The sequence below is a fragment of the Pteropus vampyrus genome, unplaced genomic scaffold (genome assembly GCF_000151845.1).
Source record: "Pteropus vampyrus isolate Shadow unplaced genomic scaffold, Pvam_2.0 Scaffold526, whole genome shotgun sequence".
Classification (NCBI taxonomy): Eukaryota; Metazoa; Chordata; class Mammalia; order Chiroptera; family Pteropodidae; genus Pteropus; species Pteropus vampyrus.
The window spans coordinates 235,091-251,036 of record NW_011889307.1 but is presented as its reverse complement, the minus strand read 5'-3'; the positions used below and the strand labels follow the sequence as shown (position 1 = coordinate 251,036).

Here is a 15,946-nt window from a genome sequence, read left to right as displayed (position 1 = left end):
AGTTATATATATATTTTTTCCTCCACAAGAGAGCTTTTATTTCTTTACAACTGTCATATAACATATATATTACTATATATAGTACTATTATTACTATAGTTATATATATAATATTACTATATATAATATTACTATATGTAATATAGTACTATATATCAGAATGCAATACTATTCAGCCTTAAAAAAGAAGGAAAACCTGTAATTTGCAACAACATGAATGAACCTGGAGGACATTATGCTAAGTGAAATAAGCTAAGTACAAAAAGACAAATACCGAATGATCTCACTTATGTATGGAATTTTTAAAAAGTTGAACTCATGAAAGTGGAGAGTAGAATGGTGATTGCCAGGGGTAGAGGGACAGGGACAATGGGGAGATATTGGTCAAGGGTACGAAGTTTCAGTAATACAGGATAATGCAGGATCAATAAGTTCTGGAGATCTAATATATAGCATAGTGACTATAGTCGATAATACTATTGTATAGTTGAAATTTGTTAGTAGAGTAGATCTTAAATGTTCTCAATATACTCAAAAATGATAACTATGTGAGGCGATAGGTACGATTATGATTATGGTGATTACCTTGTAGTGCTAATTATTTTACAATGAATACATGTATCAAAACATTGTCTTCTATACCATAAGTATCAATTATACATCAATAAAATTGGCAAAAAATGTTCTTAGGTTGACTGAAGGAGGATTATTCAGAAATATGATAGTTATCTTAAAAAAAAAAAAAGTGTCCTATATAGCAGTTGGAGAAATCTATATGGAAGAAATGCCATTCATACTGTCCAAACAATACTACCAATACATTTTTGCTTCTTAAGTGGCTCTCAGAAGCAATGTTGATATTATATCAAATGAACTTGAAGCCTGTTTTTTTTTTGTTAAGCAGGCTTAGATCTTCCAGGACACAGTCTGAAATTTTTATCTCTAAGTTTCAGAGAAAAAAAAAATTTTTGGCAGGGAGGGTAGAGTACTTTTAACAATTTTAAGGAAATAATTTAAACTTCCTGTTGTAAAATCAATGGCAGTGTGGATACTTAAGCAGGCAGTGATCCAAATGTTCTTGATTTTTGCTGGAATCCAAGAATATGGATGAAATTATCTCTTATTCTCTGCAGAAAATTAGACAAAAATCTCCTTTGACAGAGGAATGCAACAACCATAAAAAATGATCTGACTCAGAAATCCTAGGCTGGATTTCAGAGACCTGCTTTTGGGATGAATGTTAACTGGTAGCATAGTGACTCATTCCAGGCAGAGGTCATTTGGCACTGTGTGGAGATGGGGCACTGGAGCCAAAGAGCCAGCCTGTGCGAGGTTGTTCTGTGCCCTGGGGACAGAGCTCTTCTTCCCAGTCAGCCCGGCACTGACGAGGGTCAGGTCTGTCCTGTGAGATGAGGAGAGGAGAGATGGGCCACTAAAAAATTAGCTGAAGACTGAGGATTTTCTTTGCTTTGACTGGGGAGAGTGGTTAAGACAGCATTGCTTCTTTTTTTGGGCGGGGAGGAGAGAAATTCATGAGGAGTAGAGACATCAGTAGTCCTGCCCTGGCTGTCTGGCTGTTGCTTACAGAATGAGGGAGTTTTCTAATCAGGTGGCTGGCCTTTCTTTCATCTTTTATGAGATCACATGTTTGTCTCAGCAACATTTCTTTTATCCCACTTTGATCCTTCCAGGGCCAGTTTGTGGACATTGACTTTTTAGTAGAAAGGGTTAGTCTTCCATTAGACTTCCTCACACTCTTACAAAAGCAAAAGCTGGCATTTTCATTGAAAGAAATCCTTTCTTTGGAGAAGATTTGTTTGAGCTTTCAAATAGTTATATTTATAACTATCTAATGAATGAGTATAGAAATTAATTATTCAATAAAAGGTATAAGTTAAATTGGAAAGCATTTTTTTCTATATCTGTCTTTATATTGAAAAGTTATCGGCAAACAACAAATTGGATTCAATCCTTCACCGTTCACACTTAGCAACCAGTTTAGTGTCACTTCTTTTCACTTGGTAATTATCTCACTAATCCATAATTAATTTTATTTTTATAATAGGGCTTTACTGGAAAAGATGGTGCAATGGGACCCAGGGGTCCACCTGGACCACCGGTAAGAAGGGAATGGGTTGTCCCCCTATCTCAATATTGCTGGAGAAGAGCCTGTAAACCTGGCTTTTGAGGTGCATTCCATCTATGCTGTAGGGTATGCCATTGAGGTTGCTGTTTGTTTTTATTTTCCTAAATTAAAAAGGGGTAAGGAAAAAGGTGTTTTAAAATACGATCTTTCTTTTTAATCAAGTTATATTTGAAAAATATGAAGACGTCCCTAACGAATTCAGTCTGTAGTTAGTACCTCAGTCTTTCCATCCCCACATTGAGTAGTGAAATGTTATGATTTCACCAGTTACTTCGTAATCCACAATTTTAACAATCTGTCGTCTCTGATATTTGAATTTTAAGAACACTTGTTACTGAATAGCTATCAGTTATTCTGAGGAAGTAAGTTTTACTCAAGTTAATTTTCTAATTAAGATCTTTGGGGCAAATACTGCAGTCAATGATTTTGAAAGTGGCATCTGTATACCTGCATCCAGGTGAGATCACAAATTCTTTGAGGTGATGAATGCTCTTTGTCTTATGGCATGATATGAAGATTCAAGAGCGTATGTTAAAACAATCATTATTTATGTTTATATGTTCTCAGGTAAAGGTGAGTTTAAATGTATAGTAAACTTTCACTCAAGTATTTATTATTGTGCTTACCATTTGCATAATTGATGAAGTAAAGGATTGTTTTAGTAATTTTGGTGATTCCATTTTAGGAAAATTTTAGGTTTTAGAACATAATGTATTGGTTAGTAGATATTATATTCTACAGAAAATATGGCTCAAATGTCTTGAAGCTGTGTTAAAAGAAACAAAGAGAAATTCTTATGGTTTTGATGGGGTGAAGGGTGCTGATATGACAGAAGAAAGTGGAAATATGGAGAATGTACCAAACAAAAGGAAATTTCTAGGCTGAAAGTGCAATTTCCATCAGACAAGGAAAGACTTTGCCACAGTGGTGCTCAAAAACTGGCTACCTTCTTAATTTCTTCCCCAGCCAAAGTTTTCATTCTTGTCTTTTGATGAGTTGTCTGGTTATATAATGGAAATAAACTAAAAAACATCGATTGCTCTCTGCAGATTCACTTTGTAATAAATTTACTGGGACTACAGTCTGTGAATTGTGAAACCGATTATATATATATATATATATATATATATATATATATATATATATATATATATACATATTTTTCAAATGGTTTCAAAATATATTTTAGAATTATACAGTCCTTAAAGATTGAATGGGAATTTTCAAGAGTTTTTTCTTTCATGTTAACTTAAATTTGGTTTTACTCTTCCTTAATATGTGATTATGTGCCGTTTCATTTAAAAGCTAAGAAGCTGGCTATCCTTTGTTAGTTTACTTTAGATGGGATTTTTCTTTCATCATGACATTCCCTTTCCTGACCTGTGTGTTATAGGGAAGCCCAGGCTCTCCAGGAGTCACGGGACCAAGTGGGAAACCAGGAAAGCCAGGAGATCATGGCAGACCAGTAAGTGGACAGCTTGCATGTCTAGAGTCATTTTGCTTTTGGCCACCGGTAGAGAGGAGACTGCTTTGGCATATTTACGTTATCTCTGTTGTAATGTGTTTGAAGCATTTGTTGAAACTATGCTAAACCCATGGATTTAACTTGGTACTAGTTCTAAAGGTTTTCTCTCTGAGTTAGAATATTCTGGGATGAAAACTGTGGTCATAGGGGTTGTGAGCCAAGGCACATATTTTTGCACTGTATAAACACTCAAAGCTGGGTCAGCAGAATGATTCTTTTTATTTAGGAGTGGTGTGCTGCTTAACATAGAAAAATACATGATGATGGTGCATGGTGCTTCTATATGCAGTGTGCAGATATTAACTCTTTGGCAGTATCGTGCAGCCAAGCCACTTGGTCTTTTCTCTTTCCTTGAGGCTACTAAGAACATAGTCTCAGAATGAAAAGCCTTGATCTAATCTGTTTTTTTACTTTTTTATACAGCCCTGCTCATGTTTACATCCAGTTTAACTTTCTTTTACTCAGATATTTTGGTTAAAATAATAGTTGAGATATCTGGTATTTTCAAATTAGTATTTCTAAAACTGAATTTGAAGTTCCTAAAATACCCAGAAGTATTTACAATAACTCTTGGGCTTCGTATTCTTTACAGATTATTCCTTATTTGTATGTTCAAAGCACAAATTTATTTTAAGCAGTATTTTTTTTTTGTTGTCTGAATAGAATTCTGAAATATAAAAATTTATCTTAAAGACAATTAGGTCCAACTATTAGCAGTGACACAAACCTCTCAGCACTGTCCTCTGGACTGAACTTCTCTTTTCTTAGGTATTGTCCAAGTTACATGAACCCAAGTTTTAAAAAAAATTAATGTCAATCAAACTTAGGGTAGAATCTTTATGTGTCATGGCTTCCCTTCTATGTTTACATAAAATTAAGCAAGCAGCATAAAGATTAAAAGACTCCTGATATACTTTATAATCTCTGTGTACCCTAGCACATGACTTTATTACTCTCTTTTGCTTAATGAATCATGGCAGAAACTTCATAAGAGCAGTTAAAAGTACTTGGAACTTTTCTACCTATTCAGAATTCTATTTCATTTTACTATGGCCAAAATAAGGGTCTATGTAAGAATGTTACTGATGAAATTGATGGTTATAGCCAGAAACTTGAAAGAAACTTCTACTTTCTTGACTTGAAATGTGATCTTTAGATACTGGCAATAAAGATAATTTCTACAAACCATATTATATAGAACAATCTCAGAGTTGCAGTAAATTAAAACGAAAACACCCTAAGAACAATCTTGAAGTAGCAGTAAATGTGAAAAAAAAAAAATTCCCTGAAATTTACAAAAGGCTCCCAATCAATAATAACAGTGTTTCTATAAGAATCCAGTACTTTTGGCAAATGGAGAGCCAAACTCCAGTTTTTCCTATGATTATAATTTGGTAACATTTATTTGGACTTTATCGACATCCTTTTCTTGCTTTATCTTTCTTGTTTTTCTAAAGTGGCAAATTGCCTCTCCTTTTCTTCTCTATTCTATCTTTAATTTCTAAAATCCAGACTAGTAGATGAGTGTATAAAGGTCTCAGCAGAGAGCTTGGCTTACTTGTGGTTAGCTTATGACATTAGCTATTATAACTGATTGATACCTTGTACTTACAACACCTGATGTTGTCTAGTAGATGTTTTCAAAAACTGCTTGTGGAATATTTTTATTCATTTACTCAACACCTGTTTGTTTAGTGCCTAAATGTGCTAGTCAGTGTTTTAGGGTCTGGGGATACAACAGTAAACAAGACAAAGTCTTCCTGTCCTGGAGATTCTAGTGGGTTACGGACCAAAAACATGTAAATAAATAATATAGTTTCTGGTGATGATGAATGACATGAAAAAAAAAGAAACAGACTAAGAGGTTAGAGAGTAATTGTGGTGGTGGGGAGATGGCTATTTTAGATACAGGAGTCAGAGCCTGTCTGAGGTGGTGACATTGGAATGAAGTGAAGGAGCAAGCTGTTTGAAGAGTTGTGGGAAGAGGGTTCCAGGCAGTGGGAACAACATGAATAAAAGCCCTGAGTGAAGAATGAGTCTGGCATGTGAAAGAAACAGCAGAGAGGCCCGGGGTACCCAAAGTCAAGGGAATGAAGACGCGGTCAGATAGCTGGGTTGATGATCATGTGGACCACCTAGGCAATGATAAGGAATTCTTCTTCTAAGTGTCATGGGAGTCTCTTGGAGCCCAAAGAGTGTCATGATCTAATTTTCCTTTAAAAAAATATCACTCTGGCTTCTGTGTGGAGAATATACACTAAAAAGGCAAAACAGGAAGGAGGAAGACCAGCTAGGAGGATACTGGAGTAGTTTAGGCAAAAGTTTTGGAGACTGTAAGACCTGTTTTGGTTTGGGATATTATCTGAACACTAGATTTGTCAATAGTTTGGATGTTCTTTCTGTGATAGCAGTTGGCAGTCTGTAAATACATTACTAAAAGACAAAAACTTCTTGCACTATAAGAAAAACTTTTCCAAGATCCTCTCATGGTCAGCGAGAGGCCTGATAAAGTAGGAATAAACATTCTGCACTTGTATTTAGATGTGGGACCACCATTTGGATTGAATTATTTAATAAAGGAGACATATGGTTCCTTTTATATCCAATGCACACACACACACTCAAAAATCATTGGAAGAAGAGATATATGTTTAATTAGGGAATTGACAGAAAGCCCGATGGTTCTTACTAGAATTGAACCAAGATTAACCTCCCGGACAATCTACAATAACCAGCTGAATTACCCAGCCAGGGCAATGTAAAAGAAAGTGTCATGTTACTAAGGGCAATTTTTACCTGTAGTTCAGTTCCAAGCCTATATTGTGAATGCTATCATAAAATGTATGCATAGTATATAACTTCTAAATTATGATCATAAAATTCACATCTCAGTACTCTTTTGGAGGACATGTGCTTCAGAGAGAGGGTGGTGGGAGAGGGAATTAGATTCCTTTTTACAGACAAGCAAAATGTAATATTGCTCTCTTTTGTCATCATGTCAATCATGAATCATTTTAGACCATGTTTATCAGTTTCTGATATATGAAATTCCTATATTTCAGGGTCAATCTGGATTGAAAGGAGAGAAAGGCGATAGAGTATGTATTCCTTAAAACTTGACTTACATTTATTTTGTGTGTTAAACATTCAAGTGTGAAACTGTAGCAATAATGTGCTAATGATTCTTAATGATTTAATTAACAAGGGAGACATCGCTTCCCAGAACATGATGCGGGCAGTTGCAAGACAAGTCTGTGAACAATTGATAAGTGGTAAAATTTCTTTTCTTTTTAAACGTGTGAATGGTTTTTGATTAATTGCAGGAAAATGCAGAGTTTGAGTCATATAGTTTCTAAAATATATGTTTCTATTTCATTTTTGATGATCTCTTATTTTTATGTTATCAGTTTTATAACTGGTAGATAAGGCTAGTGATATTTTAATGATTGTCATTAAGATAAAATAATTACTCAAGATAAAATAAAGCCTGTTATATTTGGTCTGATACAAAATCACATTTTAAAAAGACTTTTCAGTGTAGAATTTTTAGTGATCTTCATCTGGGTATATATGGAAGCAGCAAACATTGGATCTTTTAAGTTACGAACTTTAAGTTATCCCATGACTTTCGGGAAGGAGGCCCGCCAAGATTAACTTGATCATAGAAAGTCTCTTTTGGTGGGGACATTTTATTGCCTCCTTGTGTTTCACAAACTCTTCTCAGTTCATGAGGCCCGTTGCACAACAAAGCTCAGTGCTTCCAAACCAAGTGTGGCCTTGAACTCAGATTTCCCTCTTCCAGAAGTCTTAATCAGTGTTTCCTGAAATGTGGTCCTAGGAACACCTGCATTAAAATCACGTGTGTTGCTTGTTAGATATGAGGGCTCCTGGGCCATAAATCTGGTGAATCATTGTCCTTGGAAACGAGGCCCAGAAATCTGTATTTTTCAACATATCCCACAGGCTATTCCAATTTACATTGATTATCATCGTCTTAGGTGCACACAAGAATGGTATCATTTCTTAATTATAAAAAGGTTCTCTTTTGAGGAACATCATCTGGCAAACCTCAGGGCTTTCTATTAGAGCCGTATTAAACTTGTACAACTCTTTTATGTTTATAGCAATGCTTGTGGCTTACTTGGTCAGTATTTTGTGCAGACAGTTATTTATTAGGGATCATTTTGTCCTTGGTGACTGCAGTGTTTTGTTTTATTTTTTAGGGTTATAATTAGAATGTTTCCTGGAGGGAGAGGAATAGGGATAGATTTCACTAGACACTGAGAGAAACTAGTTTCACCTTCCCTTTTTGTGTTTCTTACTAACAAGTCTTATTTCTATCTGTAGGTCAGATGAACAGATTCAATCAGATGCTGAATCAGATTCCAAATGATTACCACTCCAATCGCAACCAGCCAGGCCCACCAGGCCCCCCAGGCCCCCCAGGTAGTGCGGGAACCAGAGGAGAACCAGGACCTGGGGGGCGACCAGGCTTCCCTGGCACACCAGGGATGCAGGGACCCCCAGGGGAACGAGGTAGGCGTTTCTGGCTGCTGCATAAAGGATGGAATCTGCAAGTGTAAGAGCTGGGGAAGGTTGAAAAGCATGTGGAAGACTGAACTTGGCAAACTAACTAGTCTCATCTGGGCAGCCCCAGAAGAGTCGTGTGTCCACGAACTGGTCTTCTTCAGGTGGCCACAAACCATAGAGCCATAGCTTAGAAAACAAAGATTTTGTTAGGAGATTTCAGTAAAAAAAATGCTATTTTCTGGCTGTTGTTGTTAATGGGAAAAACTGTATCTTGGCAAATTCAAGTCGGGCACTAAAACGTATTAATTGTTGTGACTAACAAGAGTTGGGCAGCAACTGAATGTACTTAAGCAGCCCTACGGTTTTAGATTCACAATGTTTTGGTCCTTTTATTCGGGGCCTGGCACTGGTCTTATGGGTTTCTTTGGCTTTAATTTTATGGTAGATAAGTGTAATTGAAGGAAAAAAAGAAAAATAGGATTATCTGATTCCAGATGTTTCAGGACTCTGGGTATTTGGCTTCTGTCAAAGTAGTAGTTAACATTCGGAGAAAATTTAAGATATTTCTCTAATTCTGATAGTGTGGATGCTGCACTAATAAGGCTACTAAAGATAAGAAACCTTTAAAATGTTTTTCAATGCATTGTAACTATTTGTTCAAGATTTCTGTTCTTAATAACTGTTTCTAAAAAATATATTAGACATGTTTGTTTTCTTCAAACAATTTTTTTTCCCCTGACTTGTAGCCAGATTTGTTTCTTGGCCATGAATCTGGAATTACACAAATGTCTAGAAAGAATTTGGCTTAAAGAGTGAACTTCTGTGAAAAATTACATTCTGCTTTCACTAAGGGAAATGAATTACTTGAATCAAGTATTATCAGTTAAAATGAAAACTACATGTTTCCAGATAACTTACCCCTGTGCTTTATCTTTTTTGTCCTTCCTTAGGTTTGCCAGGAGAGAAAGGCGAAAGGGGTATTGGGTCTCCAGGAGCAAGAGGGCCGCCTGGTCCCCCAGGTAGGTCTACTAGTATATCACATAATAAATGGTGTTAACTATAAAGAGAGCACACAAACCCCCAAGAGATCTAAAACTTCCTTCTCTTAGCTTCAGGCATGCCTACCATCATGGAATATATTTTAGCAAGAAGTTCATCTTGTATGACCTCCTCATTTCTATGTTCTCTTTGCTCAAAAAATGTTTGAATGTGTTCAATTAAGCATTCACTGTAACTTTAATTTACGAGGGTATGAGTTTCAGTGACACAGAGAGTTACTCTTTTCTTTCTTATGAAATTCCTGTTTGTTATGTTTGGCCTCACAGCCTTTAAGAATGGTGTCATTTCTAATTTCTTCCAGTATTCTTCAAGATGTTGCTAGTAGACTGAAAAAAAAAGTATTCTCACTAAAAAGCCTGACATATTGTAAGATTTCACTTACAGTCTCTTTATTGATGTTTTGGAAAGAAAAAGTAGTTACCGAGTTATATATTTCTTTCACTAGACTGAAGTGATATAAAAATTTTTTTTCATTATAATGTCCATGAGATCCTTGCAACCAAGGTCGGCCTTAGTGGTTACTTGTTTACATTTATATTAACCATAGTATCACTTGATTCAGAAATAACATTGCTTACATAGTCTAGAGGTGTAGAGCAGGCAGGCACTTACCTGTTTTCTGGGCAGTCCAATGTGGCTATTATAGCCATTTCCTTCAGGTAGTCTTATCTCCGTGAGAGTGGAAGCAGATCAGAGAACTCATTGATATCTTTGGTTTGGCTTAATTCTTGCTAAGTCAATTTTCTTTGAATGGAATCATGAAAATAGTTGGATTTCTGGCATTTACTTTTGATGAATCACTGGTAAGAAAGTTCCAAACTTTGGTTTATATTGGTGATTTCTTAAGGAAATATTTTCTTACTATACGCTAGTGAATTGTCTAGTCTGGAGGCAGTGGAAATTCCAAAGTGTTGTTGATTGCCTCAGAAGATGTCTTTAACAAGAGGGGAAATATTTGTTTTAATGCCATACTAGGTCCACAAGGAGAATCCAGAACGGGTCCACCAGGGTCCACAGGTTCAAGAGGTCCTCCTGGTCCCCCAGGTCGTCCTGGAAACTCAGGTATCCGAGGACCCCCAGGTCCTCCTGGATACTGTGACTCGTCCCAGTGTGCCAGCATCCCATACAACGGGCAAGGCTATCCAGGTATGTTGTTGCCATTGTAGGAATTAAAGAATCTTTATAGAAACGAAGTTCCCTAGCATTGAAGGAAGGTTGATTTGAGGATTTTTTGAAGATATCAACTCTTGCAGTTGTGTGTTTTGATTAGTAATATTGTTCTCTCTCAAAACATAAAACTATTTCACTGTTTGGAGTTGAATAATTATTTTCTCTCCCTTCCAATATTTCTGCATTTACCAAATCACATCATAAAACTCTCCTTATTTTTCTTGAAAGTTCAAAGAATGCTACCAGTTGACTTTTATTTTATTTTACATTTTTTGCCTAACCTAAAATTTGAGAACAGGGATTTGTTGCATCACTTGTACAATAATAAGAATATATATTTTAAAAAATTGTATTGGGAATCTAATGTGTAGGCAAATTATTTGATAACATGGTGCAGACAATCGAAATAATTCACTATCTTGCTTTGTCCATAGAATTAATATTTATAAAATCTGAGACCTAATTTTTTAAAAGAGTAGTAAAATTCTAGTGTTTCGAATTTTCTTATGTCTGATTTTGGGGAAGGTGGGGACAGGGGAAATATGCTGATCTGGAAATAAGAAAAGAAAGTCATGCTGTGGTCAGCGGTGACCTTTTCATCAGCGCACCCTCAAGCATCTTGCAAGTTTAAAAATGATACTGCTGTTTGATATGGTTGGCTACTAGCATATAGTGCATGAGTAGTTGAATATCTAAATATCTATATATCTATATATTTATGTGACTACTTACATATGACCAAAAGTAATAATGAATCTTAATGTAAATTTCTCATGCAACCCATTCACAAAATTAAAATTTAATGCTTTATAAAATAAATTTAAATTACTTCTGCCTTATGATATGTGTGAATAACTGGAAATATATGGATATATATATATATATACTTTAACCATTACATACTTAGATGGATGTGTATATATATTTTTTGCATAGTAATTCAACTTTTAAAAACTATCATCTTTGACCTGTTTCAGGTTCCGGCTAACAAATTTTCTAAGTCGCCAGTGCTGCTTACAGTTTGAATACATGAAAATCCTGTTTCTGAGATGTTTGCGCACATGCTTATTAGGAAATGAGTCTGTATGGAAATCTCACCACAAATATGGTTAACGAACCGGGTCAACATCATAAAGGAGGGTGGAGACTCTTTATACTAACCTGAATGAGACAAAAGCAGTGGTGTTAGTTTTTAAGCCTGATGCATTTCAATAATAATGTAGAGAAATATTATTAAAAAAAAAAAAAGTTCAAATACACCGCCACGAGGAGCCTCAGTTGTGAAAGAGATGCATAGTAGAACTACTAACCAGCGAAGATCATGCCATTTTGAGAAAAACAATTAACCTGGTTAAAGAGAAATGTCTTATGTAAATAATAAACTAATTGTGGCTTGTAAATGATTTGTATGTGATCCTGTTCACTAAAATCACTTAACAATTCTACAGTAAGCTTCTGCATCAATGCCTGCTGCTTGCTCTATGCTGCAATAACACCGAATGGAATCGCCTCATCTCTTGCTTGTTAGCGATGTGTCTGATTCAGGGCATGTGTCTTATTATTATTATTATTTTTGTACATGTACTCTCATTCTGGGTTTTGTAATTGCAATTTTCAAACCAAAGTTTTATAATCACTTTTTTTTTCTTCCTGTTTCGCTGTAGTCACTGGTGTTCCTCACCCACCAGCTGTAACTCAGTCTGTGGGAGAGAGCCACAGACAAATGTCATGTACTGTATATTACCTGGTTATAGTTGATTTTCACTTTCAGAGTTCAGTTTGTAGGAGCCGACAAAACTTCCCCTCACCTCCTCATCTTTCCCAACTGTTCTTTGAATTGAGGAGTTTGAAGTCATGAACAGTTACTTGAGGATTTGCGAAAATCCTACCTAGGTTCTGCGTTTACAGTTCTTTGGCCCAGTCTCTGACCCTTCCCAGGTATTTGTGCAAATGATTGTATTTACTGCTGGATCTTTGAAGGTTTTTTTTTTAAAAAAAGTGCCATTACATTATTTGAGCATCACCAAATTCTCTCTGCAAACGGAAGGAATCAGACATTGTAATTTATCTATTTATAGTTAGGAGATTAAGACTGGAGTGCCATCACCTCGGGTGATAATTTAGCTTTTGCTGTGTATGTACCTTCCAAATCATGCCATAACTGTAATGTTGAATCGGACAGAGCCGTACGTGCCCGAGGGCGGGGCCTACCTGCCTGAGCGCGAGCCCTTCATCGTGCCGGTGGAGCCCGAGCGGACAGACGAGTACGAGGACTACGGCGCAGACCAGCCTGCGGACGAGCATCCTCCCCACGCGCGCTGGCGGCGCGCCCTGTCCCGCGGCCTGGGGCAGTGAACCTGAGACTGCGCCCAGCGCGGCCAGGCTGGGGGGAGGTGTTGGGATTCTCATTTACAGGTCAGATAGAGCAATGTACGTCTCGTCTGCGATGTTTCTTCCAGCGTTGCTTCATCCAAGAGTACTTTTCTGACTGTTAAGAGAACCTTGTTTCTGCAAGAAGCCTAGCTCGCTGCACGCAATCTGTAGACATCTTTGCCTTAGCCCTTAAAATGCTTGCAAAATACTTTGTTCACAAAAGCTGCAAGGAGAGAACGTGCCTTGTGCCTTTAGTTTGCACAGCGGGCAGCCTCAGTGAAACTCTAAGGTTAAGCAGTAAGTCCTGGAACCCAGAACTACTGTATATTTCGAGAGGACAGTTTATCTTTTCTGATAATTATTTACAACCCAATTACACCACGATTCAAGTAATTTCCCTCCTAAAGCCAAAAAGGAGGGAAAAGTCAACTCCATTGCAATTATTTATCTTCCTCTTCTATCTTCTGTTATATATTATGGCATAGAATGCTCTCATACATCTCCTTTAACAACCACAGACCTTAAACCATGTAGCTGAAATTATTGTATCAACTGGATACAGTTTCATATTGCCTTAAACCTCCTTGTTTTAGACACACTAACATTTATGCCAAATTGCAGATTATTCTGCAGAGATGGAATTGCATGTTTGTGTTGTATATTTAGTATGAACTTTTTTTCAGAATATAATGTTTCTTAGTTATCAAAAGCAGTTGGAAATGTTTGCAAGACTATGAACATAGAATTGCTGCTTTTATATTTTAACTGCAGATTGTGAATTTCACTGCCTTATATTATTTATTTCTGAAACAAAAGAGGCATTTTTCAATAAAACTACTGAAAATTTGACATGAGTGTTTCTTCTTTGGCCTTTTGGACTGTTTAGATGGTTGTCACAACAAACAAGTTTATATCCTTGGATACAGTTACAAATCTTGCTAATATATTAAATTATGCTAAATAACTTTAGATTTTTAATGATATGGTGAAGTCATAGAAAGAGAGTGGTGAGAATCTTTAAAAGCCAAGCTGATTCCAAAGGCTTTATTAGGAATATAGAGGATGTGTGGGTTGGTGGAAAAAACAACTAGGTATCCTAGGAGACCCCAGACAACCAAATAACCTTTAACAAACTACATGATTTCATATGCATTTAATTTCTTAACCTACTAGCATGTTTAATTGCAAAATGGGAAATTCCTTAATGGAAACTTTTACATTTAGTGATACCTTCCTTTTGCACTTTTACGAATGCAAATAACATCATTCTAAATATCAAAGAAAACAATGTAAATGTTGGTTTGAAAGAACCAACATCAGTTGAAGGGAGAGAGGTAGTGGTAGAAAATTTTCCACAGAGCAGAACATGAGTTAAATACTTCCTGGAGACCAAGATCAAAAGGAATATACAACAAGTGAATGTGCTGTGTTCACCAGGTTTCAAGCAGACTGCTAAATTCATTCACCTGTAATTCCCAATACTGCACTTTGAAAGTTAGAAGACACCCCCGAGATAATTCCAGTTCAATTCTTTGCTTTACGCAGGAAGAAACAGACTCAGCTAATTAGTATCAGAACAAGGTAAAAACTCTAGGTCTTGTGATTCTTAACCCTATTTTCTTAACCTCATTTTATCACCAGATATTCTCTCTGCCCCCGCCCCCCCTTCCCGGGAACACCTACTCCTAGACAAGAACTCTCAAACCTCAAAGTTTTATGAATTTATTTTAATTAATTTCTGATTCATTTGGGTTTTGGATGCTCCTTGACGAAGAGCCTCTGTATCAGGAGCACCAAAGGTGGGTTCAGTTCCTCATCACTGATACAGCTGGGTCTCAAGGTCACGTGGATTTGAGGCCCAAAGGAATTCCATCTCTCACTGGCTAGATGTGGGTTAGATCCTTGGTGCTGGCAAGCAATACACTGATAAACTACCTTCTATCTCTGCTGGGACAGGGGATGAAGGGCCAAGGCATTCCTAACTAAGGGATAAGCACAAAATTAAGCAACTGAGATACATGTTGTGATTTTAATTTTCATAGTCTATTTTTTTCTTAATTAAGTTTGCTGAATCTTATGTTAAAATCATTTTTGTGATCCCTGATCCAGTGCAGACTGACAAGTGATAGGGAGAAAAGGCCAGATAGTCTAGGTTTAAAAACTAATGGTAAAATCTCACAAATTGAAACATGTAGGTGCTGGTTTATTTATCCAAACTTTCTTTGGGGAATACAGAACAACTTGAAATACTTTTCTAGCTATTTAAATTTGGGGAATCATTATAAAAAATTTTTTTATAACTTACATTTGAAGCCAGGGTGTTTATCTTTAAGACACTAGCCTGAAGTACCAGCAGTAAGAGGTTGTAGCTTCTGAGGGTTACAGTAAAAAATGTTTTTAAAATTTCAAAATAGCACTTAAATAGGTCCTAATTTCTGAGTAGTTTTTATAGAGTGTTTTGAACAATAGGATTAACAACTAGCAAGTTCAACTGGCAACTGCACATGTATTTTCTCAGATTTGTGAGCATCTGTTTTTGAATCTGTAAAGAATAATGCTGCCTTTGCAGTTGCTTAAATTTATATTTTATTTTTTATACAAATAAAGTCAATGTAATTGTTCCTTAGTATTTGTTATTTATTATATCTGTCACACTATATTTGGCACATAAGATTATTTCTCAGTTGGTTTTAGTCAATTTCTCCACAACAAAAGGTGTTTTGATTATACTATCCTCATGTTGTCTGAGTGCCTTATGAAGAGTAGCCAATTAAACAAAAAATAGCTGGTGAATCTTTTATTTTCAAAGGCAATCTTTTAAAACGCAAATTAATATTGATCCCTAAATCACCTTATACTTGTGGTTAGAAAATGAATTTAGATATGAATGTCTAAGTGAACATTTTTAACCTTTTCACTCTTAGATTCAGACTGCTGAATGCTGTTGGAAAAAAAATCACATGGATTTGCTTTCAGGGAATGACCTATATGCTGGTCACTTACAGACCGTGTCTCCAACACTGATCTTTTGCCTGGTTCCATATCAGTATATACAACTGTGTACCCCTCTTTGAAGTTCCACAAACACCTCAAAATTAACACATCTGGTATTTAGCAGGATTAGATTCAGTTGTGACTGACAA

At 36.2% G+C, this 15,946-nt stretch overlaps 1 protein-coding gene across 1 annotated transcript in view; it reads left to right on the top strand.

Annotated features, from left to right (window-relative positions):
• COL12A1 (collagen type XII alpha 1 chain) overlaps positions 1 to 13,652 on the top strand; it is a 115,057-nt gene extending 101,405 nt beyond the window's left edge. Inside the window, exons 55-63 of the mRNA XM_023525102.1 lie at positions 1,252 to 1,395; positions 2,066 to 2,119; positions 3,540 to 3,611; positions 6,734 to 6,769; positions 6,877 to 6,943; positions 8,019 to 8,207; positions 9,152 to 9,220; positions 10,236 to 10,406; positions 12,613 to 13,652. Of these exons, the coding sequence (XP_023380870.1) occupies positions 1,252 to 1,395; positions 2,066 to 2,119; positions 3,540 to 3,611; positions 6,734 to 6,769; positions 6,877 to 6,943; positions 8,019 to 8,207; positions 9,152 to 9,220; positions 10,236 to 10,406; positions 12,613 to 12,785 (975 nt within the window). The 3' untranslated portion in view covers positions 12,786 to 13,652. The remainder of the gene's footprint in view (positions 1 to 1,251; positions 1,396 to 2,065; positions 2,120 to 3,539; positions 3,612 to 6,733; positions 6,770 to 6,876; positions 6,944 to 8,018; positions 8,208 to 9,151; positions 9,221 to 10,235; positions 10,407 to 12,612) is intronic.
• Positions 13,653 to 15,946: the final 2,294 nt, after the last annotated feature.